The sequence below is a fragment of the Anabrus simplex genome, chromosome 2 (assembly GCF_040414725.1).
Source record: "Anabrus simplex isolate iqAnaSimp1 chromosome 2, ASM4041472v1, whole genome shotgun sequence".
NCBI lineage: Eukaryota > Metazoa > Arthropoda > Insecta > Orthoptera > Tettigoniidae > Anabrus > Anabrus simplex.
Window position 1 is genome coordinate 170,481,745 of NC_090266.1, and position 27,041 is coordinate 170,508,785.

The following is a 27,041-nucleotide window of genomic DNA, read 5'->3' on the forward strand; positions in this document are numbered from 1 at the left end:
GTATTTGGGCATGCACTTGTGAATTACAGAGGATAGGAAGGACAAGGACATGACCGTGTTCTTGAGAAAGTTACTATACCACCATCTGCGTAGAGTTGACTTGGGTAGCCTCGGAAAACTAAATCACGGATATCCTCGAGAAGTCATCATCAATCAATCAATCAATCAATCAATCAATCAATCAATCAATCAATCAATCAATCAATCAATCAATCAATCAAACAATCAATCAACCAATCAATCAATCAATCAATCAATCAATCAATCAATCAATAACCTGCATTTAGGGCTGCCTCCCAGGTAGCATATTCCCTGTCAATTGTTTACCTAGCGTTTTCTTAAATGTTTTCAAATAACTTGGAAATTTACCGAACATTTCCCTTGATAAATTATTCCAACCCTTACTCCTCGTCCTATAAATGAAAATTTACGTCAGTTTGCTCTCTTGAATTCGAACTTTATCTTCATATTATGATCTTTCCTATGTTTTAAAGCTCCGCTCAAGCTTATTCGACTACTAATGTCATTCCGCGCCATCTCTAAACTGATAGCTCGGGCCATACCACTTAATCGAGCATCTCGTCTCCTCACTCCCAAACCCAACTTCGCAAAATTTTCGTAACACTACTCTTCCATTGTCCGAAGTAACCCAGAGCAAATCGTGCTGCTTTCCTTTGGATTTTCTCCAGTTCTCGTATCCAGTAGTCTTGATGTGGGCCCCATATACTGGAAACATACTCTAAATGGGGTCTTAACAGAAACCAACGAGTCTCCTTTACATACTTCCTACAAACCCTAATGACCCCATAACCATGTGGAACAACCTCGTTAATGTGGTTACCACAATTAAGATCATACCTTATATTAACACATAGGTACTTACAGTGATCCCCATGAGGTACTATCACCCCGTCAACACAGAAATTAAAATTGAGAGGACTTGTCCTCTTGGTGAAACTTACAACCTGACCTTTCATCCTGTTTACTATCATAACATTTTCCGCTGTCCATCTCATAACACTGTCTAGACTCCCCTGCAGTCGCTCACAAACCTGCAACTTACTTACTCTCTATACAGTATAACCTCATCCGCAAATAGCCTTATCTGTGATTCCAGTCTTTTACCCGTATTATTTATATACGAAAAAATAAATACCCAATAATACTAACCTGTGGAACCACCCCTCCTAATCATTACAGGATCAGATAATAACTTCACCTACTCTAATTCTATGCCTTTGCTGGCAAGATGTAGTGTTTACAGTGCACTATGTCTTCTGGCATGGGCTAGAACAAATTTGTTACTTTCATTGACCTGTCTCAGTCTCATCATTGGCTTTGACAATATGAAAGTGACCGAGGTACGTGTGATGCTAGTAATACCATTTCTTATGTAGCCAGTCCCTGTTATGAATGGTGTGAAAATGTCACTCATAGGATCGGTTGGTGCATGCATTTCGGTGCACTTGGCAGACTGATATGTAATAGCAACTTCTGGCTCGGTGAGGAAAGCAACGGGAAACTACCTCACTCCTCATTTCCCTAGTATGCCTCTTCAGTGACGCCTAGGCTATCTATGACAGCTGTTGGTGGAACTGTGGAGGATCAAACCAGCCTTCGGGCTGAATACCCAACATACAGTACATACTCTAATTCTCTGACTTCTACTTTCTAGAAATTTAGCCGCCCATTCTTTTGTGTAGTCCAATAGACCTCATTTTTCTCAGTAATCTCCCATGATCTACCCTATCAAAAGCCTTTGAAGGGTCAACAGCGATACAATCCATTTGATCTCCTGAATCTAAAATATTTGCTATATCTTGCTCGAATATTACAAGTTGAACATCACTGGAATAGATTTTCCTAAACCCGAACAACCTTCTGTCAAACCAGTTAGTAATTTCGCAAATGTGTCTAATAAAATCGGAAAGAATGCCTTCCGTGCGCTTACAAACAACGCATGTCAAGCTGACTGGCCTGCAATTATCCGCTTTATGTTTGTCATCTTTGCCTTGTACACAGGGGCTACTCTCCTTTCATTTGGTAGCCCTCCTTCGTTCAAAGAGTAATGAAATACAGTATTTCAGGTATGGCAATATATCCCAACCCATAGCCTTTAATATATCTCCAGAAATCTTATCAATTCCGGTTGCTCTTCTAGATTTCAACTTTTGTACCTTTTGTAAATCTTTATTATAATAGGTAAATTTCAGTAATTCGCCAGTATTAGTCGTCTACTCTAAGTGGACATTATTCTTATATCCAACTACATTTACATATTGCTGACTGAATACGTCTGCCTCCTATAAGTCCTCACATATATACTCCCCTTGTTCATTTATGATCCCCGCAATATCCTTCGTGGAATTAAAGTATCTATACATATCCATCCATTGCTCCCTAAAATTAATATGGCTGCCTATTATGTTTGCCATCATGTTATCTTAAGCTGACTTTTTCGCTAAATTCAATTTCCTAGTAAGCTCCTTACTCCCGCAACCATTCATAACTCTATTTCTTTCTAATCTACACCTCCTTCTAAATCTCTTTAATAACCTTTTGTAATATAGTGGGTCCTTATCATTCCTTACCACTTTTATAGGTACATACCTCTTTTCACACTCCTCAACAATTGCTTTAAACCCATCACTTAGGCTGTTTACATTTTTATTTACCATTTTCCATTGACCATAATTGCTTTTTTAAATTGTCTCCATGCTTCTCTTTTCAACCATATGGTATTGCCTAATAGTCCTACTTTTACGACATTCCTTTCTGTTACATTCAATTTTAAATATGACAAAGACAGTTTCATGATCTCTTGTACCATCGATCATTTCTGTTTCTCTATAGAGCTCATCTGGTTTCATCAGCACTACGTCTAGAATATTTTCCCCTCTATTTGGTTCAAACACTTTTTGATTCAGCTGTCTTTCCCATATTAACTTATTCACCATTTGTTGATAATGCTTTCTGTCGTTCGCATTTCCTTCCCTAGTTTTGGTAAGTTCAGATCACCCGCTACAATAACGTTTCTTTCTGAGTTGTTCCCCACATAGTTGGTTATCTTATCAAATAATTCCGCATCAGCATCAGCGCCAGCCTTGCACAAGGTCTGTACACCCCAAAAATATCAAGTTGCCTATTATTGTTAGAGGTAAATCTTACACTTAGAATTTCACGTTTCTCATCCTTAACTTTTTCGTAGCTTACAAATTCTTCTTTCACCAGTATAAATACTCGCTGTTCTATCGCTCCTAACCTGTCTACGATAAACACTCCAGTTCCTTGAGGAAAATTCCGTATCCGTAATATCTCTTCTCAACCACGATTCAATTCCTATTACAATACCTGGTAAATATATTATTAAATGACTTAATTATATTCCTTTCTTTACAATACCTCTACAGTTTAACGCAAACAAGTTTATGTCATCCTTGATTGACTTCATGCTTCTTATGCTGTCATGACCTCTCCCTAGTCAACCCCGTTTTCCTGAATGTAGCCTACTTCCCAATAACTCTCCTAAACAAACCCCTAAGTTATATGTACCATTGCAGTTCAAGTGAAGGTCATCTGAACGTAGATGCCTATCACCTACCCACCCATTAGGATCTACAAATCTCACTCCCAGTTTCCCACATATCCATTCCATTTAAATCCGCAATCAGTCAGTATCCCTCCTACACAGTATTCAATTGATAACAATCTCTGCTTCCTTAAACTTCTTCCGTGCTGCCGTAACAATATCCCACACATCCTCAACTATGATAGTATCTATTCCTGCTTGCTTTACGTTATTGGTACCAACGTGGAAAATTGCCACCTTCTTATTACCCTCCTCCTTCCCTTCTATTTTCCTCAACAGTTGCCTTAACCTAATTCCTGCATAACATTCTAACCTCGTTCACCTTCATCACATGCCTAACAATTGAGTCACCCATGGCCAGAGACATAACCCCCCCCCCCCTTTTCCTCAATAGATCCTCTCCTGTCTCCCTTAACTTCCGTGACGCCTGGAGAACCTACTTCCTCCTTTTTTCTCTCCATCTTACTACCCTATTCCACTTCCCTCTTCCTACCCTCTACTCTACGTTTCCGTTTCCTCTGCCCCCCCCCCCCCCCTCCTCTGCAACACTTCCCTGATCTCCATCTTCCCTCCGCTGACACACCTGCAGTGACTCATACCGATTCCTCTCCTGAGCCCACTCCCCGAGGAAAACCTTTTAGCCCTCATTTTCTTTCCCCTTGACCCTATGGCCTCATTTTCTTTCCCCTTGACCCTATGGATCAGCTCCTTTTCTATTATTAGGTGATTTTAATGCCCATGTCCGGCTCCATGGGTAAGTGGTTAGCGTGCTGGCCTTTGGTCCTGGGTTCGATTCCCGGCAGGGTCGGGAATTTTAACCATCATTGGTTAATTTCTCTGGCACGGGGGCTGGGTGTATGCGTCGTCTTCATCATCATTTCATCCTCATCACGACGCGCAGGTCGCCTACCGGAGTCAAATCAAAAGACCTGCATCTGGCGAGCCGAACATGTCCTCGGACACTCCCGGCACTAATAGCCATACGCCATTTCATTCCAATGCCCATCACTCCATATGAGGCTCTGAAATGCCTTGCCCCAGAGGAAAGGAAATGGAGAAGTTGAAAGGAGAGGTGGATTTATGCACTTTGAATACAGGGGAACCAACACACACCGGCGTAGCACACGGTACTTTCTCCCGCATACATGACTTTATAAATAAGATCCACGTTTCGAAACATGATGTAGCGTTTATCGAAGGTGTATTTTTCTCCCGTTATTTATTTCATATTTACGCCAGGAAGATTTAGAAGTATGTATTCTTTTCCTATCTCTGAGCACATTTCCCAATGCTGCTCCCATACTAATTACAATTCCTCGCACTCGTACACAATAGCATAACATCCAGTAAGTTATGATACTTGTTCAGTACAACCACGATAAGGAAATGGAAAGCCATGCCCCAATGGTTCGGATTCCATGTAGTCTAATGCTGAAGGTTCCGTGGTTCCTGACTTAAGATCAACAGTCACCTAAAAAATCAAACTTGTTAATTTTCAACTTTGTAATGGAATACCTTCCTGTCAGCCGACAGTAAATACAGTATATGAAGCTGTTGTTAACCTACTGCTAATTTACATTAAGGTATTCGGCATCAGCTCTATGCACTTAGGTGTACAAACTAAATATACATTCGTATTTTGTCCTATTCAATTTAAGATGTTTTAATACATAATTTTAATTTATATTCGGGGTACAATTTGTAGACATAGCCTTCAGCAAACTGTGTGCTGTTTTATGTCGTCATTCTTTGACGCAATCTTCAGAAATATTCTCATAAACGTGATATTTTACGAGGAAATTGTCAAGAAATTCACAACTTATATATTTTTAAAATGTTTACAGATGTTTGCGTTTCTTTATATGCAAAGATAAAAGTTCACTTTAAAATTCGGAGCATAGGTAGATCATCTCTGTGTGCGCCGTATATGAACTTATGCTGATTAATTCTAATATTACTTTAAAGGCACTACACAACTGTAATACAACCAGATACCATTTATGCACATCCAGAAGACAGCTAACTGCATTGTTTCTAGTCCCCAAAAAGAAGTTATTATAGCAAAATATTATTTGATGACCAAACTGCTCAGGTCAGGTAGTGTACGAATTCAAATCCAATTGCGATCTACTATCACTATTATGGCAACATAGCTGGAGGGAACAGTGTCCTTGCTCACTTGAAACAATAGTCGACCAAACACATAATGCCTTAAAAAGTGTAATAGTATATATTCCCGTGGAGCTCACAAGATGACCATATAAGTAGTTCATTGTTACGTTGCTCGGCGCTGTGCTAGTATGATGTCACGAGCACGTTAGGAACGCGAAGGAAGGGCAGGGGGAAGAGGGGAGCAGGTAGGCGGGACACTTCCTCCTGCGCGAGCATGCGTACCTGTTACCAGTTATCCTCTCATCTTCTATTGTTGAGTTAAATAGAACATCGGAACATCAAACAGAAATTCTGCAAAACCGCGTTCCATACTCGACCCAGCATGTGTCGCGAAATAATGGTATAAACAAATAATGAGTCAGAGTTCAAGGTACGACTGATATATCTCGGCGGCGCAATTCCTTAAGCGCTCGCTACTGGTACCTAGATTGTGGGTGTGTGTGTGTGTGTGTGTGTGTGTGTGTGTGTGTGTGTGTGTGTGACACTCGTATAAGTAAATAACTGGAAAATTAAAATGCCCCTTCCTAGGCAACATTTTTACAGGTCATTATTATTATTATTATTATTATTATTATTATTATTATTATTATTATTATTATTATTATTATTATTATTCCTTTAACGCTCATTATTTCCGGGTATAGTAATTCTTTTTCCATATTTCAGGAAAACTCATATTTTTTACATAATTTAATATTTTGTTTTTGAAATGTTCCATAGTTTATGGTTTCGAAGTTATTCTGGTAAGGAAATCATTTAAAATTTATTTTACTAGCATCAGTATTTCAAAGCTGGATTCTGGTACTTGGTTGAAGTCAACAATGATGTGAAAGTGGTGGTTATTTTTGCTTTAAGGTAAAATCCAACTCGCTAGGCATCTCCTAGCAGAGTAGCCCAGTCAAAATACCAAATGCGATATTCTCGAAACTAAGCAATATTGACTGACAGTAGTCGGATGGATTACCATATTGCTGGCTTGTAACGGAGAAGAAGGAAACTGGTCACCCTAGAACAAGTTAACTAAAGCTCAATGATCATCATCATGATGATGATTATCAAGGCTGGGATTTCTATGTAAATATTTGTTTTTCATTAGCTTCAGATAAAAAATACTCATATGTTCACGAATTAGGGTATTTGGAGAAACCAAACATGGTATTTTATTTTTCATATACAGTGCATATTTCCGGGTATAGCCTACTACGTATTTTTACGTATTTGAGGAAAACTCACATATTTTGACATAATTTAATATTTTATTTTAGAAATGTTTCATATTATATGGCTTCGAAATATTCTTGCCAGAAAAGCATTTACAATTTATTTTTCTATTATTCCAAAGCTGGATTCTGCTATTTCTATTAAATGTGAAAACCAATTTCTGCTCTATGTACATACTCTTCTTTCTTATCACTCAACCCGCTGTAGCCTAAATGAAAACTTTTTTTTTTTGTGTGTGAGGGGCCGATGACCTTCGATGTTAGGCCCCTTTAAACAACAAGCATCATCATCAGCATTTGTTCTGTGACTATTATTTACATTTTTATTTTGTGGCGTTCATGTTTAAGCAAAGAACCTTAGACTGTACTATTTTTATAACTATGAACATTTGATGCAATACACGCATTCCTTACATTGTTTAAAATTTGTCCATATTTTTCTACATATTTTGAAAATGTTCAGCCGATATCACTCATGTTCATAAAAACCAGAATACCTTGAAATACTAGAGCTAGGAAGTTCATATTCACAGGACAAGTGCAGTGGTTTGTTCTGAAGAAATGATTAGCATTGGAACCATGTCGGCCGTCAGGTTCAAGGTCCATATCGATTTCTCGGCGCACCACCACCGACTGGTAAAATGTGCCTGCGGCTCTCGTTGTCGCTATAAACCGAAGGTAATGGATCAGTGTGACTTGAGCAGACGTGCAGGATGCCTCGCAGACGTATGCAAAAGCCGTACCGTCAAATGAGTGAGTTTGAAAGAGGGCGCATTATTGGCATGAGAGAATGTGATGCATCCATCCAGAAAACTGCTGGCCGTGTGGAACGAAGTGTGTCGGCAGTGTAACGGATGTGTACAAAATAGCTCACAGAAGGGCGTAGAACACGACAAGATGGGTCTAGTCGCACCACCCAGACCACCCCCGAGAAGATCGACACCTCATCCGAATGGCATTGCAGGACAGATCTGCGTCCTTCTCGGCTCTGGCGCAACAGTGGAACAGTGTAACACATCGTACACTATCAGGAGTGACCGTCTGTCGCCGTTTACTACGTTCTGGGTTACCGGCGCGTCGTCCACTTCTCCAGCTACCTTTGACTAATGTGCATAAACATGCTAGACTGCAATGGTGTATGGAACGATGTCACTGGGGACAGGAATGGCAGCAGATAATGTTTTCGGACGAATCCAGGTTCTATTTGTTTGAAAACGTTGGCCGCATTTGGGTTCGTCACAGACAGGGGGAGAGGGATCACATTGACTACATTCGCACAAGACATACAGCGCCAACTCAAGGCCTTATGGTGTGGGGTGCTATTGGGTACAACCACAAATCACAGTTGGCGCTTGTCCGGGGCACTGTGACCACTTTGACCTACGTGAATGATATCCTGCGACCCGTAGCCATACCCTTTCTACACGACACCCCAGACGCCATATTTCAGCAGGACAATGCGCGACCACATATTGCTGCACGAACACGCGCCTTCTTGTTGTCACAGGATGTCAGACTGTTGCCCTGGCCCGCCCGATCACCGGACTTGTCGCCAATTGAAAATGTATGGGATATGGTGAAACGACGGGTGCGGTGCTGTGATCCAATGCCAACCACCAGAGATGAACTGTGGAACCAGGTGAATGCAGCATGGATGGCTATACACCAGGACGCCATTCGCGCCTTATAAGCGTCGATGCCATCAAGCATGGAACAAGTTATCAGTGCCAATGGAGGACCCAGTGCCTACTAGGCAACAGGACACATGCTGAAACTAGGTGACTGAAATGCTAATCGTTTCTGCAGAACATACTAATGGACATGTCCTGTGAATATGAACTTCCTATCTCTAGTCTTTCAAGTGTTCTGTTTTTTATGAACATGAGTGTACGTACATGTTTAGCCATTTGTTTCACATATTTATAAATACTAGCCCTGATGATGATGATGATGATTTGTATTCTGAAACAAGGTTCAGTAATAATGCTATTGGTTTTATGTTCCATCAACTACTTCTAGGGTTTTTGAAGACATAGAGGTGCCGGAACTTTTTCCACAGACGTTCTTTTACGTGCCGGTAAATCCATCAACACGAGATTGGCGTATCTGAACACCTTAAAATACGATCGAATTGATCCTGGCTCGAATCTACCAACCAACTCCTGATATGAGTCTTTCGCGTCTAAGTACTCCTAAACACCAAATGACAGCGCCTAGATTCGATCCTGCAACGATAACCACAGAGTTAACTATGCTACTCACTTGTCAGAAGGTCAAACGTTGGCCCTAGATGCTGTAACATTGATAACTTGGCTTAGTTGTGGTGCATTAATAATGGCGCCAATGTCCACCAAGTAGATTTATTCTAATAGTACGTATAAGCTTACAGCCAAATATTCCACAAACGTTATTTATGTATTAGAGATACCAAATAAATCTAATTTATGAAGCCACATTTTAAGGATGTCGGAAAGATACTTTTGACTTCCAACATTTCTCCTTATTTCTCACAATTTATGTTGTTTTGTGTTTTGTTTCGTACTCAAAATATTTCTCCTCAGCTGATAACATGACTTGAGTCCAACTAATACTTCCGTCCCTCATTTTCAACAGATCATGGAGACCTGTTTTCTTTCTTTCTTTCTTTCTTCTCGTCCATTAAACTTCCAAACGCAAAGACGTCGTTGGCAGGGGAGATAAAAAAATACGTCTTCCCTAATACTACGTGGATTCGTGGATTTAGAAAAAGCTTTTGATAATGTGAACTGGAATATGTTAATGAAGATTATGACTAGTGTTGGTTTAGATTTTAGAGATAGACGAATAGTATACGAACTCTATAACAACCAAAGAGGCATCATAAACATAAATGGTGAAGTACGGGAAGCTTATATAAAGAAAGGAGTACGACAGGGATGTAATTTGTCACCAGTGCTGTTCAACCTGTATATTGAGAAAGGAATTGAAGAATGCAAAGAGGAAATGGAAGGGATAAAGATAAATGGAGTAGAAATCAAAATGATACGATTTGCTGATGACATAGCTGTCATAGAGGAGAACGAAGAGAAACTACAAAGTGCATTAATAAGAATGAATACGATATTGAGAGATAAGTATAACATGAAAATTAATACAAAAAAGACCGAAATTATGGTATGCAACCGCCAGCATATTGCAGTCGACATCAGAATTAGTGATATACCACTAAGGCAAGTAAATGCTTTTACCTACTTAGGAAGTAAAATCACTCCAGATGGAAAAAGTTCAGTTGACATAAAGAGCAGAATTTCCCAAGCAAAAATTGCTTTTTACAAGAAAAGGATACTACTTACATCAAGGAATTTAAATGTGGAGACCAAGAAGAGTTTTATTAAGTGCTATGTCTGGAGTGTGGCCTTGTATGGTTCAGAAACGTGGACTATTAGTGCACGTGATAAGAAACGTTTGGAAGCATTTGAGATGTGGTGCTGGAGGAGGATGGAAAAGATCTCATGGACAGAAAAACTCACCAATGAAGAAGTTCTTCGACGAATAAGTGAAAAAAGAACCTTTTTAGCAACAATAAGAAAAAGAAGAGACCAGTTAATTGGCCATCTCTATAGGCACAATGGATTTATAGTTAATGTCATAGAAGGAAAGATTCAAGGTAAAAGAGGAAGAGGAAGACCCAGACTGCAATATGCAAGACAGATCAGAGATGACGTAGGAACAGGCTCATATGTGGAAATGAAGAGATTAGCGGATTACAGAGAAGAGTGGAGAAGACGAATTGCTGCCAACCAATCTTAGGATTGAGAATTAAGAAGAATACTACGTCAATATAATGACGTCACTCTGGTATGACTACTGCCAGCGCGGAGGTCGCATTTAATTTAGATCCAATACGTAACCTAAATCAACAGGAACTCTTGCACGAGGTTGAGAATTTAGCAATGAGAGGAATTTCCACAACTGCGACTTTCTTTACAAAAACAGGCTAGAGAAGACAATGTTGTCATCTTTGAATTTTCGGAGAAGACTTGTGCTCTGTCGCTTACCGGAAATGTCATGTAAAGAATACCCTGATTTTTGTTTTTTAAATTTTAATTCCAAGGGATAAGGCGGGCCACATAGATAGCGACGCCCTTTCTGTTGCCAGGAGATGTGTGGGGGTAATTTGAGGTGAGCTGAAGTGTGAGAAGGGATCATCTGTGGCCTATGAATAAGAACTGTCTCTGCATTTGCCCGGAAGTGAGAATGGGAAACCACAGAAAACCATTCGCACGACAACCGACGGCAGGGTTCAACCCACTAGCCTACCGAATGCAGAGCTTGGCTCCAGAGCCACACTACTCGGTCCTCTAGATTTCAGTGGCTTAGGAGGTCAAAATACACGCAAAGCAGAGTATCTAGGAGTAGGCTGTCTATCGTAGATTAAGTTATTTTCCTATCATAAAAACCTAAATCTTCTTCCTGGCAACGATCTTCGGGTTCGGTGCCACATAGCACATTCCCATGGTTGTACAGAAACATAAGACTGATAAACCGGAAGGATGAAAAACCAATACCTCTTTCAGGACGCCTCGTAGGTTAATGGTATGCACAAGCTTCGTTACCTCATACAGAGCAACAAATGTTTTAATGGGTTCGTACCCCACTGTCGGCAGCCCTGAAGATGGTTTTCCGTGGTTTCCCATTTCCTCACCAGGCAAATGCTGGGGCTGTACCTTAATTAAGGCCACGACCGCTTCCTTCCCACTCCTAGCCCTTTCCTATCCCATCGTCGCCATAAGACCTACCTGTGTCGGTGCGACGTAAAACAAATTGTAAAAAATATATATATTTCATAATGCTGTGCTTCAATCGTTAGAGTCGATGAACGATACAACCTTAATACTTAAAGCAGAGCAATGGTTCCGTTTCGCTGTAAAAGCTGAAGGCGTTTCCTAACCGGCAATGGGCTCACTATCTATGTGTAATCATAGCTGATAGGAGTGGGCAGCATACTGTTCACCGATAACATGGCCAGACTCGCCATGTGCATGTCCTTTTTCACGAAAGCGTATAAAAGCCGTTATTGTACTAGACTCATGAAAAAAGTGGGTTAGCTCATTTGATTTGTTTCGCTGTCTTTATACCGTACTTTCATGTGAGCAAATGTTATGGGGTTGGGTTAACACATTTGAACACTTTAATTACTGCAATCCAAGTGCAGGAGAGTTCAAATTTTTAGATTTTTTTTTGTTGCTATTGTTTTAACTTCGCTCTAACTCAGATACAGTAAGTTTTCGACAACAACGGGATAGGAAAGGGCTGCGCCTGGGAAGGAAGTGACCGTGGCATTAAGCAAGATACAGCCTACAAACAGCAAAAATATGCATGTCTTGTATCCTTCCTCTCAGCTTCTTGTGAAGTTACTTGGACAAACGCCCTTATTTTTATTTCTATCTAACGAGTGCGTTTGCGAGAAGACTAATTGCCGTACCCGTCGCTGACGGTATTGCTATGGCTTGAAAACAACGTTAATCGTTCACTGAGAAGCAAGTCATTACTGACGCCCATTTTAAAATCCGATCATAAATTCTAAAACAATCTTGATCAGCCAAATAATAAAAAAAAATGGTTAAATCTAAAGTTGTAATGCTCTCTCTCCATATATCTCCCCTTCAGCAGCTTTCCGCTAATAATGTTATTGGCTTTGCGTCCCACTAACTACTTTTACGGTTTTCGGAGAAGCCGAGGTTCTAGAATTTAGTCTCGCATGAGTTCTTTGACGTTACATACAGTTTTTCGATAGGACTAATATTAATGAAGATATTTTAGAATTAATTTTTGCACCATCCATCATATTATCCTTCCTTCCTACATTAATGACATGATTTATAGCTGAAGTTGCAATCCCTTTAATAATGGGTTGTGCAAAAAAATACGTTCAAAAGTTGACATAAGATGTCATAACAAACATGCAACCTAACATTTCTTTTTGTATGTTTAACAAGAGATAAAAGAAAACGAAGAAGGGAGTAAACACTCAAAAAATGCGTATACAATCTATATTGTCAATTAGCTCATAGGTTGTCTATGAAATTCAAGAAAGTGGCATATACATAACGGTAATTATATACATATATGCCGGTAATTATATATCTTCCAAGTGAAAATATATAAAATATTTGCCGAAATTTTGCTCTGGAAAAGGGTTTTTCAACATGCCAGTTTCATAGCAAGAATGACATATTTTCAGATGGGGTACATAATTTGCAGAGGACATTATATGAAACTAATGCTCTTCAGGACCTGCTCACCTGATGAGCTAAACTGAGCACTGTCCCTGCATTGCAGGAGGCCATAGCCCTTAGGGGATTCATACGGCTAATTTATTTATTTATTTATTTATTTATTTATTTATTTATTTATATGAAACTAACGAGCTGCGAAGACTTACTGTGGTTCTCAACGAGCAGGTAGGGTAAAATAACTGTGGTTCTCAACGAGCAAGTAGGGTAAAATAACTGTGGTTCTCAACGAGCAAGTAGGGTAAAATAACTGTGGTTCTCAACGAGCAAGTAGGCTAAAATAACTGTGGTGGTTTATCTTATTGCTCTTTCATTTAGATACCTCTGTAACATCTACGGAAATCGAACCTATCGCACGCCCTATGTGGTAGAAATATGTTACACATTTTTTAATGTACTACCATATATTACAATAGCGTTATAATAAGATTTAACCTAAATGATAGTTTAGTGTCTACATGCAAGTGATTTGTTCTTCTAGTTCTTAGACGACCTGCAACTTTAAGGTTCCTGCAGTAAAAATGCAGGGCTCTGCAGGTCGAAGGGTTATGTGTTTCCGAGGAAGACTGGTCTCAACAGGGATAATATGTCCAGTCCTAATATTGGATTAAGGTTATCCATGAATCTCTCTCAGTGTGTGTGCGCTCTCGCGCGCGAGGGAGGGTGGGCGCGTATGTGGGGGAGAGGGTATAATAAACGTCAATATGGCAATACTCTCTCACTTACTGCACAGAGATTTTATAACTGAATAAAATATGTCCGTAATATTAATATAAACCAACAGTTGCATAAAATGTTTAATAGAAGAAAACTTTAAGTAAACATGAAACTTCTCGTAATACGATTATTCAAGAATTTATATAAAACTCAACTGAAAGCAAACGGTCGATATAACTCATTAATGGAACGAACGTAAAGCAAACTTCGTGATATCAGACGATAGAAAAATGATGAGTGTTTCAGTGGCAGATTATCAAATTTTAGGTAAGAAATAATCTTTTCATTTTTATACACTTGGGTACGTTTTATAGCATTTTTTCTAAATAAAGACATCAAAAATATCAGTTCGCAGCATATTTCACGTCATACAAAATTATTCGTTCGAAACTTTACGAGGCATCACCACTCTCTTGTGTTTGTGTGGAATATTGGTAAGATTACTTCAATAAGTTCAATAAGCTAGGATCCGTGCGGGCTGTTTTAATCAAGCCCCCTGTCGATTTTTTAAGTGGTTACGTCATTATTTCATTTTGGGTGCATATTTATTGTCGACTGCTAAGGAAGATCATAATTTTAGTGACGAACCGTCTCCAACCAATGCAAGTACGCCTTAGATTTTGAACCGGAAATTCCTGCACCAGTATTTTGAATTTCACGTAATACTTTACAAGTAGGTTCCGTGGTTTAAAACGTTATGAAAAACTTCTAGCTTGGATGTTTAATACATGATTTTGTACCTGATGACTTCGATAATGCAGAAGAATATTAATACTGCGAGACGATATGCTCGACTCATGCTTTTACAAGTAATGATCCTGCTCACAATTAACATCATAAATTCACATCGGTAGTCTGGCGTATTGATGTTAATTGGGGCCGTTCTCGGAAAATAAAAACAACCGGAATTTCTTTCTTTGCCTCAAGTAACTTGAATGCTACATTTTGTCCTAGACACATTACTGGACCCACAATAAATAAATAAATAAATAAATAAATAAATAAATAAATAAATAAATAAATAAATAAATAAATAAATAAATAAATAAATAAATAAATACTTTATGGTAACGAGGAATTTCCATGCTGCAATCCCAAATTACAAAACGAGTTAAAATTCAGCTCAGTGCGTTTTAATGCTGAGCATAATTAAACCTTTCCATGGATGCTGAAGATAGGTGGGTTCCAATCCCATCATCAGCCATCCTGAGAATGGTTTTCCGCGGTTTCCTATTTCAACTCCAGAGATCTGTGCACATGTAGGAGCATCATGGCCTTCCAAATTGTAAATACGGTACGCACACCTGTACCACAGTGCAATAACACAGGTTATCAGAAGGCTGATGTCACAGACTACGAGTGAATGTCTCTTTATCGATTAATACTTAAATAATAGAAATGTAAGACGTTATTGGTTATTTTTGCCTCTGTATGATGCTCACCGGATGCCAGTATATTACTTGCTCCAGTATATTATTCCACAGACAGAGACTATGTAAATCTTTAATCTACGAGTCATAACTTTATAACATAATGAACCAATGGGAAAAGTCGATTCACCCGATCACTTCACAGGAGTCTAGCAAATATGCTATATGGAGGATTTTATTCATATGGCATAAAGTGCTATGAAAATTCCAACTCTGCGGTGTATGACTAAAATATTATGGCTGTAATGAGATTAGTACCGTAATAATAATGGACATAAAAACAAATCATGGTAACTTAGGATCACTGTAATTCTCCAGTTCATTTAGTTTGTGGTTTATCGTCACTCTAACTCACCGAAGGCTTTTGGCGACACAAGGATGGGAAAGGGCTAGGATTGGGAAGGTAGTGGCCTTAAAAATTGTACAGCCTGGTGTAAAAATGGGAAACCACGGAAAACCATCTTCAGGGCTGCCGAAAGTGGGGCTTGAACCCACCATCTCCCGAATGCAAGCTCACAGCTACACGACCCTAACCGCACGCTTAACTCGCTCGATAGTTCAGTTAGTGAACTTTACCTTATTCCAATCTTCACTCACTGGAAGGGACCATACATTACGCTCCTTCTTTGAGAAATATATTATTAATAATTAAAACCTTTCACCATTTAGAGACTGACGCCCTCTCTCTGGCAAGCTATACGTCTGAGATGAGGTGATGCATGAAGGAGAATAAAAAAGGATGTCAGTGAACTAATAATAATGTTATTGTGTTTTATGTGCCATTAACTAATTCTTGACGGTTTTCGGAGATGCCGAGGTGCCGGAATGTTGTCCCGCAGGAGTTCCTTTACGTGCCAGTAAATCTACCGACACGAGGCTGACGTTTTTGACACTTTCAAATACCATCGGACTGAGCCAGGATTGAACCGGCCAGGCTGGGGTCTGAAGGCCAGCGCCTCAACCGTCTGAGCCACTTAGCCCGGTATTAGTGAACTAAACTCAGATGTCGTATTGCCACTGCTCTCCACAAAAAATCTTTTACGGCTTTCGGCGGTATTAGTTTGATTCTTGTGACGAAACAGTGAGGTTGGCAAGTAAGCATGGCAGCCAACAAGCATGGAGAAAGCGGTGGACTTATAAGGGTATGTGTGTTATACAGCTTCTTGCTGGCTACCGGCCGACCTTGTCACCAATGCACTCCTTAGCCACGGGACACAGCGAGCAAGCATCAGGGATGAAGATAAAATGTAGCAGGAACTAGTCGTAAATTTCACATCGGAATTAAAATATTTAGAGCGTATTAAAAACCAACTGACAGGAGTACAGTTGCTAGCATGCAATAGTCACGAGATGTCCGTGCTTGTACACCATACGTATCTCCAATAGTTTCCCAAATTAATTTCTGTAACATTTTGAGAAAACATTCATATCGAAAGTGTCACAAAAACCGTGCATTCAACTTTATATAATCAGTCAGAAAGCTCCAGCGAGATCTACATCATGCTCTATTGAGAGATCGTGTGATGGATTGGTAGCTGGAAAATTGTAGTGTAAATGTTGACCTCCGTACCTCACTGTCCTAATCATAAGTGACTGGAGAACTTGTTTCGAATTTTCTCACATGCTGGGGAAGTATTGAAATGATACCTTCCAGAATGTCCGTGGGCATCTCTCCTATAACTTGCCCCAGTGCACATGCTTCGATAATCTACATGCAGCATGACCATTCGAAAGAAGACATGGATTCTAAATAATGATAATGCGGTATATCATAACACTGCAATTCGTTAAAAATAAAATAACTAGCAAACACTCCACCCTCATTGTGGTGACAACGGAGAACGTAAACAGAGGGAAAGCATTGTGGCGTTTACGTTAGGTTGTATGCTTTAGAGCTGAATTACATTCTTAAAATGTTTATCATGGTGAAGCAAATTACATTTAAAATATATCGTATGGCGTTTAATTCACTATAGACTGTCGTGACTTTCAGCAAGCCTCTGAATGAACTATAGGCCAAAATGGCAAACTTGTTGACAATACAACCCATTACGGGCCATAAACCTGTCAGACTTGAATGCCTAAGGGATACTGGAGTGTTACGCGGTCAACGAAACGACTCCTCGGCCGCATCGGTTGAGTTTTACAATCAGATTCGCTGCTTCTCATATCAAAGAGCTGCCCGGTTGATTTTTCTATTGGTTTTCCGTCACACCGTTCAGATAAGTCTTATGGTGACGATCGGAGGGACAGGACTAGGAGTGGGGTCGTGGCTTTAATTCAGGTACACCCCCAGCAGGTGCCTGGTGTGAAAATGAAACACTAAGGAAGACCATTGTCAGGGCCGCCGAGAGTGGGGTTCGAACCCTGCATCTCCCGAATGCAAGCTAACACCTACTCCTCGAACCGCATAGCCAACTCACTCGTTCTCCCCAGAAGACTTCACGATGCTGAGTGAACCCCGTTTCAATTCTCGGACTTACTGAGAAATCATTTAAAACCCAGATCAAAAGTACTAATATATAGGAATTAACCATACGCAGTCAAAATCTCCGTCGTGTCAGGGAATCGAACCTGGTGTCCCCTCAACCGAAGGCCACTATAGTGACCATTCAGCCAACGAGCTGGACAATACCCGGACCAACAGTCGTCTTCTTAATCTCCCTCTGCCTCTCTTACCCTCCATGGCCGAGTCCATTATGCTCCTACGTAACCTATCATCTTTAGTTCGCTACCACTGAAGACATTTTACTCATTTTCTCCCGATGTCTGCATTCCTAGCTTAGTCTTTATATATTTACTGCGCGTACGCTCCTGCCAACGCTCCTATCACTTCCAACCAGCCATTATTCTCGTTACGTTCATGTCTGTTATCTCAGATTTTGAATAAGATCTCCCAAGTCCATCCAGCTTTCACGCTTATAGTTGGCCCAAAAGCACGAGCGATATAAGGATAATTTCGTCTGAGGATTCAGTTTATGCTTACGAAATACTAATGATCACAACTAAATACACACTGCAGTAGCTTTGCTACACTTCAAATTATTTTTACTTACTATACAGTACTGTCATCCTGGGAGAATATGCGCCATTAGTACTTAAAATCTCTTCCATTATAAACTATCGTAAATTTTCTCTGACAGGGGAAAGGAAAAGTTAAGCTGAAGACCGTGACCTAATGCAGGGCACTACGGTAGGTGTGCGCTAGATACTTTCTCCTTCTCAGCACCCCACGTTAAACTGTGTGCTGTAGACACCAACATAATATTTTCAGTACGCAACCTACGTGTTACATGAAGAAAATATCAGCCTTATCTACTTGGAAATTTATTAGGTGTAACTCTAAGCTAGAATATTGTTTATTCTTCTCTGAAACTTGGAAGCAAGTATATCTTGTCGTAAATGCAATGACTGAAAAATAATTCTTCTGACTACCAGACTTTAGTACAAACATACAAGATACTGCACTCTCAGGCAACTCAAGCGCCATCCACCATTAGCTGTCACTCTGTGAATAGGCTTGTACCAGGAAGGCAAGTTACGTTGATCAAGGAAGTAGCAGAATTGGTAATAGAAATCTTCCCATTTCAAAAAGGAACGTCAAGGGATCTCACGGCTGATCGTTACCACTTCCCTACTGCAACGATTGCATCCTAATCTCGGCATAAAGTAGGATACAATAATTAGCTGTATATTCGAACGCTTTTGATCGCAGATTATTTTTTTTTTTTTACAATTGGCTTTACGTCGCACCGACACGGATAAGTCTTATGGAGACGAAGGGATAAGAAAGGTCTAGGAGTGGGAAGGAAGCGGCCGTGGCCTTAATTAAGGTACAGCCCCACCACTTGCCTGGTGTGAAAATGGGAAACCACAGAAAACCATCTTCAGGGCTGCCGACAGTGCGGTTCGAACCCATTACCTCCCGGATTCAAGCTCACAACTGCGCGGCCCCATCCGCACGGCCAACTCACCCGGTGCCCGCAGAAATTAACCTGGTACTTATTCCTATTGCAGTCTGATTAACCCCAGCGACATGTGACTCTCCACAAGCGGAAATATCATTTCAAAGTTTCGCAAATCACTAACGGGGAATGTAACCCACGTCCTATAATATGAGCTAAGTAAACCTCCGCCTCGGCTAGACAGCCCCATATTTACATTGTAGTCGAAGTCTGAGGAACGCCACATACGACTAAATAGTTAAGTAGCCCCCCCCCCCCAAAAAAAAATCTGCCAAGAGAGTAAAAGCTTGAATACTGCCCTTTGATCAAGTTACATCTGTCATTAATTTCACTAAAAAATGATATTGTTGATAACGTAGGGACCAAATGACTACACTATTCCTGATGCCAGTCCGGCTCCTTGGCTGAATGGTCAGCGCAGTGCTCTTCGGTTCAGAGGGCCCCGGGCTCGATTCCAGGCCGGGTGGGAGATTTTAACCTTAAATGGTTAATTCTCTTGGCTCCTCGGGGACTGGGTGTTTGTGCTCTCCCCAACATCCCTGCAACTCATACACCACCCATAACACTATCCTCCATCACAATAACACGCAGTTACCTACACATGGCAGATGCCACCCATCCTCATCGGAGGGTCTGCCTTACAAGGGCTGCACCCGGCTAGAAATAGCCAAACGAAGTTATTAATTATTATTATTATTATTAACCTGATGCCACATAACTCACCCCAGAGATCAAACTACAGTAATAATTTTACGGCGAATTTTTCTTCTTCTTTACGGGTTATTCAATTTAGTGGAAATCCGCAAATGGTGCATGCGAAAAGGCCGTAAGTAACGAGAATGTTCTGTGCTGAAACGTAGGCTAAATACCGCATCGCTCAAACTTGGGAATAACTTAATTTCTTTTGGAAGAGGTAGATCGCAAATTAAAGAGAAGAGATGTTGAAAAGTAGAGCTTAGTTGTATTTTGCCGTTAAGAAGTCACTGTTGAAAAAAATAATAACTAAATACATGCGAAACTAGGTGCTTGATAGGAAAAGGTCGAACCAAAATTTCTTATTCAATGAAACCAAGAAATTATTACTTGACCAACGTATTAAAGTAATCTTTTTTCTTTCTTTTTTCCCTTTCTTTCTTTCTTTCTTTCTTTCTTAATCTGTTTACCCTCCAGGGTCGGTTTTTCCCTCGGACTCAGCGAGGGATGCCACCTCTACCGCCTCAAGGGCAGTGTCCTGGAGCGCGAGACTTTGGGTCGGGGGATACAACAGGGGAGGATGACCGGTAACACGCCCAGGCGGCCTCATCTGCTATGCTGAACAGGGGTCTTGTGGAGGGATGGGAAGATTGAAATGGACAGGCAAGGAAGATAGAAGGAAGCGGCCGTGGCCTTAAGTTACGTACCATCTCGGCATTTGCCCGGAGGAGAAGTGGGAAACCACGGAAAACGACTTCGAGGATGGCTGAGGTGGGAATCGAACCCCCCTCTACTCACTTGACTTCCCGAGGCTGGGTAGACCCCGTTCCAGCCATCGTACCACTTTTCAAACTTCGTGGCAGAGCCGGGAAACGAACCCGGGCCTCCGGGGATGGCAGCTAATCACGCTAACCACTACATCACAGAGACGGATTCAAGTAATCATTGAAACAATAATCAATTACGATGATATTAACAATAATAATATTATAATAATTTCGTGTAGCTATTTCTAGCCAAGTGAGCCCTTGTAAGGCAGACCCTCCGATGAGAGCGGGCGGCATCTGCCACGTGTATTTAACTGCGTGTTATTGTGGTGGAGGATAGTGTTATGTGTGGTGTGTGAGTTACAGGGATGTTGGGGACGGCACAAACACCCAGCCCCGGGCCATTGGAATTAACCAATGAAGGTTAAAATCCCCGACCCGCCGGGAATCGAACCCGGGACCCTCTGAACCGAAGGCCAGTGTGCTGACCATTCAGCCAACGAGTCGGACATAATAATAATAAATAATAATAAATAATAATAATAATAATAATAATAATAATAATAATAATAATAATAATAATAATAATAATAATGTAGGAATATTCCTAGACTGGTGCAGTCCTTGTAAGGGAGACCCTCCGATGTAGGTGAGCGGCATCTGCTGTGTATAGCAAACTGTATGCTAATGTGGTAAAGGATTATGTTGTGTGTGTTTTTTGAGTTGCAGGAATGTTGGGGACAACAAAAATCTTGCAGTCCCCAAGCCAAGGGAGTTAACTATTTAGGAATAAAATTCCCGACCCGGCCGGGAATCGAGCTCGGGGTCCTATGACCGGTGGCCACTACGCTGATCATTTAGCGAAGGATCAAATACGATTAGACTACTTGAAATCACTAAATTTTAGTTTAAATATAATCTTTGTGCTCGACTTCAGAGCACAGTCCGCAAAACTGACTTTGGCAAGGAATCCAAACTTCATACAGAATAAACGTATATTATGGAAAGTAAACTTGGACGCTTATACAAGCAGTATACCACTTCATGCTCCATTTAGCTGAAACACCTGTCGACGTTCGCAATTATCATAGCTGACGTACAGAGATAATTAGCAGGCTACACGAGGAGTAAATTACTGTATGTGCCATCACTGATAAATTTAATGACTCACGACTCAGATTTATATTTATTTCTCATGGGTCCAAATTTCTAAGAAATAAAATGTTCCTTGAATAAACCGGTTGCACGGAATTTCTTTTTTTCCCCACAAAACTATTTACATACTCTGTTCGTTTTGATAAGGAACATCGTACAAAATTCACATATTCTTACAGAGTGGGTACTTTTCCGCGACAAACTGCACAGTATAATGTAATTAAGCACAAAATACGTAAAAGGGTAAGTTTAGGACACTTCTTCTGTTTTATTTGTTGGCCCGACAGCTTATAACAACAAAGCAATCAAAGCTCCAGTATCTGCCTATACTTCACACCATATATAGGTGTTCTGTGCTTCACACTATCAAAGTACAGTATTTTGCAGTGCCATCCAGAGGAACTTTACAGGAATGTTCTTAGAATTCAAAGTGCTTGCGGTGGTACAGTAAATGACACCTCCCGAATTCGTGGTTTAAGGCAATCATCCTCATGTTAATTTTATGTTGCCCTCCATTGAATCAACGAGAATCTGAATTACTGGAACAGATCAAATCTCGCTTCATGTTTCAGTTGATCCATAGCAACGTTAACATCTTTAAAAATAAGGACAATTTAAGGTCTGTATGTTCAGCCATCAATGAACTGAAGGGTTCTTGTGAGACAAGTGGACAGAACTGACTAAATAGGTTCATCGTATAAATTCATCGGATTCATAACATTGAACTTATTCAATCAGGAAACCAAAACCCAGCATCACACGAATGAGAAAATCAAATATTTACTACGATTAGTTGCTAATTTGAGACTGAAATGTTCTCAACTTTTGTCACGCACACACTTTTAGATATACCTCTATCTGGATGAAAGGCATTTAAGGGCATGGCAGTCGTAGCATCTTTCAATTTTAATACAGAAATTACTAAATCCTCTGCAGGATTTTCTGTTCAGGATGTACATCTCATGATCGTCTCTAAACGTAATTTCATACACTTATGGTTGCAGGGGAAGTATGGAAATAAGCTCATAGGAAAACGTTTTACGAAATCTGCAGTGGACTTCTTTGCCACGCTGTAATAATCGGTCTTATGGAATGAGACGAAGCAGACTGGCATCAATTTTCTACAGCTGAATGAATGTTTAATATTATCTGTCATCTGTAAGATCAACATTAGATGCTAAACGTGGACCAGGATAAACACTGTACGTCACAGTCTCTCAGGTTACAGCAACCCCCGCCCCCTTATGCCCCTCCTCTACCTCCACCACCTCGCTACACTTCCAAAGAACAAGTGGTGACATCAGTACTCTCTTATTCCGACCAATACCGTATTTCTGCGCAAATGTACTTTAATGATTCGGCACCACTCCCAATAACATACAACACCTAGCCGCAAAAGCACACCCTATCGTTTTAATCAAATCTTTTATCCTCTGGCTTAGCTGCTTTCTTTCTATGAAGAGAGAAGGCGTGGAACACAACGAATAACATCTGTCATATGCTGCTAAATTTAATTATATCATTATTCCGGGCTGAGTGGCTCAGGCGGTTGAGGCGCTGGCCTTCTAACCCCAACTTAGGAGGTTCGATCCTGGCTCAGTCCGATGGTATTTGAAGGTACTCAAATACGCAGCCTTATGTCGGTAGATTTACTGACACGTAAAAAAACTCCCGCGGGACTAAATTCTAGCACCTCGGCGTCTCCGAAACCCGTAAAAATAGTTAGTGGGACGAAAAATCAATAACATTATTGTTATAACTGTAATTGCTTACTGAGATTTCTACATCGTCCTCACAGCAGAATTAAATACAAATCAAAATAAAAAACTGTTGGAAGGCGCGTGAACAAGAGAGAAAAACAATTTCCTGGTCACAGATTCATATGATATAACCTAATATAACTTTTTTTTTTTACTTCCGAAGAACTTTGAAGAAGGGATAAAGTGATAGAAATGATTCCTTCCCACCAAGAGAAAGAACATTGTTCTATTACAAACGTGATGTTATAACATTTCAACTATTATCAGGAGGATATAGCGAGATAGCTGTTACCGTAAAGCCGGTTAATGGTTTCCTTCTTTTATGGAGTGGTCGACCAGTGCAGTTCCACGCATGGGCTCTAAGAAGTTTCACATGCGTTAACGTAACGGTCGGCTCAGGAGGGCGGGCGGGGCAAGACGATGGAATCCTGCTGACCTGCTGACACGGTTCTGATCACATCATTTCCAGCTCACTACTCATCTAATGCCGATCTCTGCTACACATCTGTATAAAGCAGGATGCTGCAGATGCACATTACACGGTTACTCTTTGACGGGGTGGGGATTCGCGCACACAGGTGAAGAAACTATCGCTCCTGGAGTATCGAGAAATCACGAACAACCCCTTCTGTTCAATGACAATGGGAAAAATAATATCACCGCAGAAATTGGAGTACACGGGACATATTTCGAATAACGTAGTTTTCCTTGATTTGCACGATTTATCAATGTTAGTCACATTTCGATATCACCGACACAACAAAACGAGAACTTACAGTAGAGAAGAGTTATATGTAGATGACTGTAGACTGTCATGCACATGCAGCTAATTAAACACGTATTTCTGAAGAGTTTTACATTACGTCAAAATGATTATTACTTAAATATTGATGGCATTCATATAAAAGTGAACATTGATTAATAAAGCGATGTACAGATTTCGAGAAGATGTAGTTAAGTTTTCATGCATGATTTTCATTCTCAAAGTCTGTTCCTTGTAAACGTTTGTCAGCTGCCTACCGATTTCACACTTGAGAGCAACAGATGTATTCCCCGTAAGCTGAAGTCGTCATTTAGTGTCAATCACAAAGCAAATTCCATTAAGCGTTATACCCAATAATTAAGTAAGGAGCGTTCAGTAAGGAATTTTAGAAGGATTCATATTAGAAGACACATATTTTACACAAATCGTTGGGCTTTGTAAAGTCCATCACAGTTTTCCACTTTAAGCAGTAGCAGCAGCACACACGCGTTCGTTTCACTAATAGCAGCTAGACACTTAGCTTAATACGATGCTAGCATGTGCTTTAACTAAACACACTACTAACCTTGTTGTTGACTGGTAACCTGTCGAGTCACATGTTGTTCCACCCGGCTCACTCGCTGTTGCGTTACTTGTTGCTGTTGAGTGTATTGCTGTTGTACAATTTGTTGTTGTTGTTGTTGTTGCTGTTGGGCAATTTGTTGCTGTTGACGCTGCATTTTGATACTTCACAAGCGGTCACACAACACACGAAGACAAAGTCAATAGGAAACACGTGAAACAATTCCTCTGTCCTCTTCACTACGGTGAGAGACTAGTCCGTTCAGAAAAATTGATTAGATAAATAAATAAATAAATAGCTTCGTTAAGAAATATCTATGCCTGCCACGGCTTCAGTCAGCAGAAGTTTAAGTCATAATAATATCATCCCCGAGCCAATTTCGATAACTAAGAGACGTCGGTCGAGTGCGAAATGCGAATGCAGGCACAGTGTTACGGCGAGCTGCCGACCTCGGGTGGTTGCGCTCGGTGGTGGGGAACTGCGGTAGTGGGGGGGCACGGGACCAAAAATACCCGCGAGCTGATTTTAGACGTTCAGCGGCAGGGAGGCAATCTGAGGAACAGGCGCCCACTCGTGTAGGGGGCGGCAGGCAACAGTGGGGTGGGGTTAGGTGAAACTTCTGTTCGGACAGACAACGGTATGAAAGATGATTTCATGATATGACCCAATGAATGAATTCTGTTGCCGATACATATGCATCCCATTCATTAAAAACTTACACCGTACTGTTTAGTTTAAATGTCTTCCAGGTAAAGAGAATTTCAGCATCTAAGGCTAGTATGTGAAAACGAGTCTTCACATTTCAATTACGGCCGCGTGGCTCACACGGTAGATGTGATAGTCTTCTGAGCTCAAGTTGCAGGTTCATTCCCGACTCCGTCAAGTGGTATTTGAAAGTAGTTTTACTGGCACGTAAGACGACTGGGAAACAAAATTCTGACACTTGAGCGTCTCCGAAAAACGTAAATGTAGTTAGTGGGGCGTAAAAGCAATACAAATGTTATCCTCTACATTTCAAAAATAGTGCAAAAACTTAACAAGAACAAAATTAACAAAGTGTAAAAGAACTGAAGCTTTTTCCACTAATGAATAAGTTGATTGCAAAAAAGTCTGGTAAAAGGCTGCATATTTGTTATCAGCAGAAGAAACTGATGGGACACCTAACATAAGTCGCCGAGCAGGTTCCGAGAATGGCTAGGGAAAGTTCCGTTAGGAAATCCGAAGAAATTCCAACACTGACTATCCTGAAGTACGGTTTCCTCCAAACTTTTCCAGCACTTCTTCCAGGAAAATAGTAATAATATTAATGATCTTAATGATCTTACTACAAAGCTCGATAGCTGCAGTCGCTTAAGTGCGGCCAGTATCCAGTATTCGGGAGATAGTGGGTTCGAACCCCACTGTCGGCAGCCCTGAAGATGGTTTTCCGTGGTTTCCCATTTTCACACCAGGCAAATGCTGGGGCTGTATCTTAATTAAGGCCACGGACGCTTCCTTCCCAGTCCCAGTCCTAGCCCTTTCCTGTCTCATCGTCTCCGTAAGACCTATCTGTGTCGGTGCGACGGAAAGCCAATAGCAAAAAAAAAAAAAAAAAAAAAAAAAGATCCTACTGTATGTGCCACAAACTGCTTTTACGGTTTTAGAAGACGTCGAAGGGTCGGAACTGTGTTCCACCGGAGTTCTGGAGTATTTGAGAAACTTCAAATACCACCGGACTGAGCAAGGGTCGAACATGCCAACATGGGATGATGATGATGATGATAATAATAATGATGATGATGATGATAATAATAATAATTGCACTCATGATGACATATTATATTTTGGTCACCGAGTCGAGGCTCACTCGGCCACTTCCTTTACTCCTTAATATACCCGTGCGAATTTTGCTACCATTCAAGTATTTATTATGACAGACGCGACAAGGATAAGACTTGCCACTGAACAGCACAATATTAGTCTGACAGAGTAAA

General features: G+C 40.5%; 1 protein-coding gene across 1 annotated transcript in view; it reads right to left on the reverse strand.

Moving 5' to 3' along the window:
* sls (sallimus) overlaps window positions 1-25,469 on the reverse strand; it is a 281,400-nt gene extending 255,931 nt beyond the window's left edge. Inside the window, exon 1 of the mRNA XM_068226121.1 lies at window positions 25,072-25,469. Coding sequence (XP_068082222.1) covers window positions 25,072-25,225 — 154 coding nt within the window. The 5' untranslated portion in view covers window positions 25,226-25,469. The remainder of the gene's footprint in view (window positions 1-25,071) is intronic.
* Window positions 25,470-27,041: the final 1,572 nt, after the last annotated feature.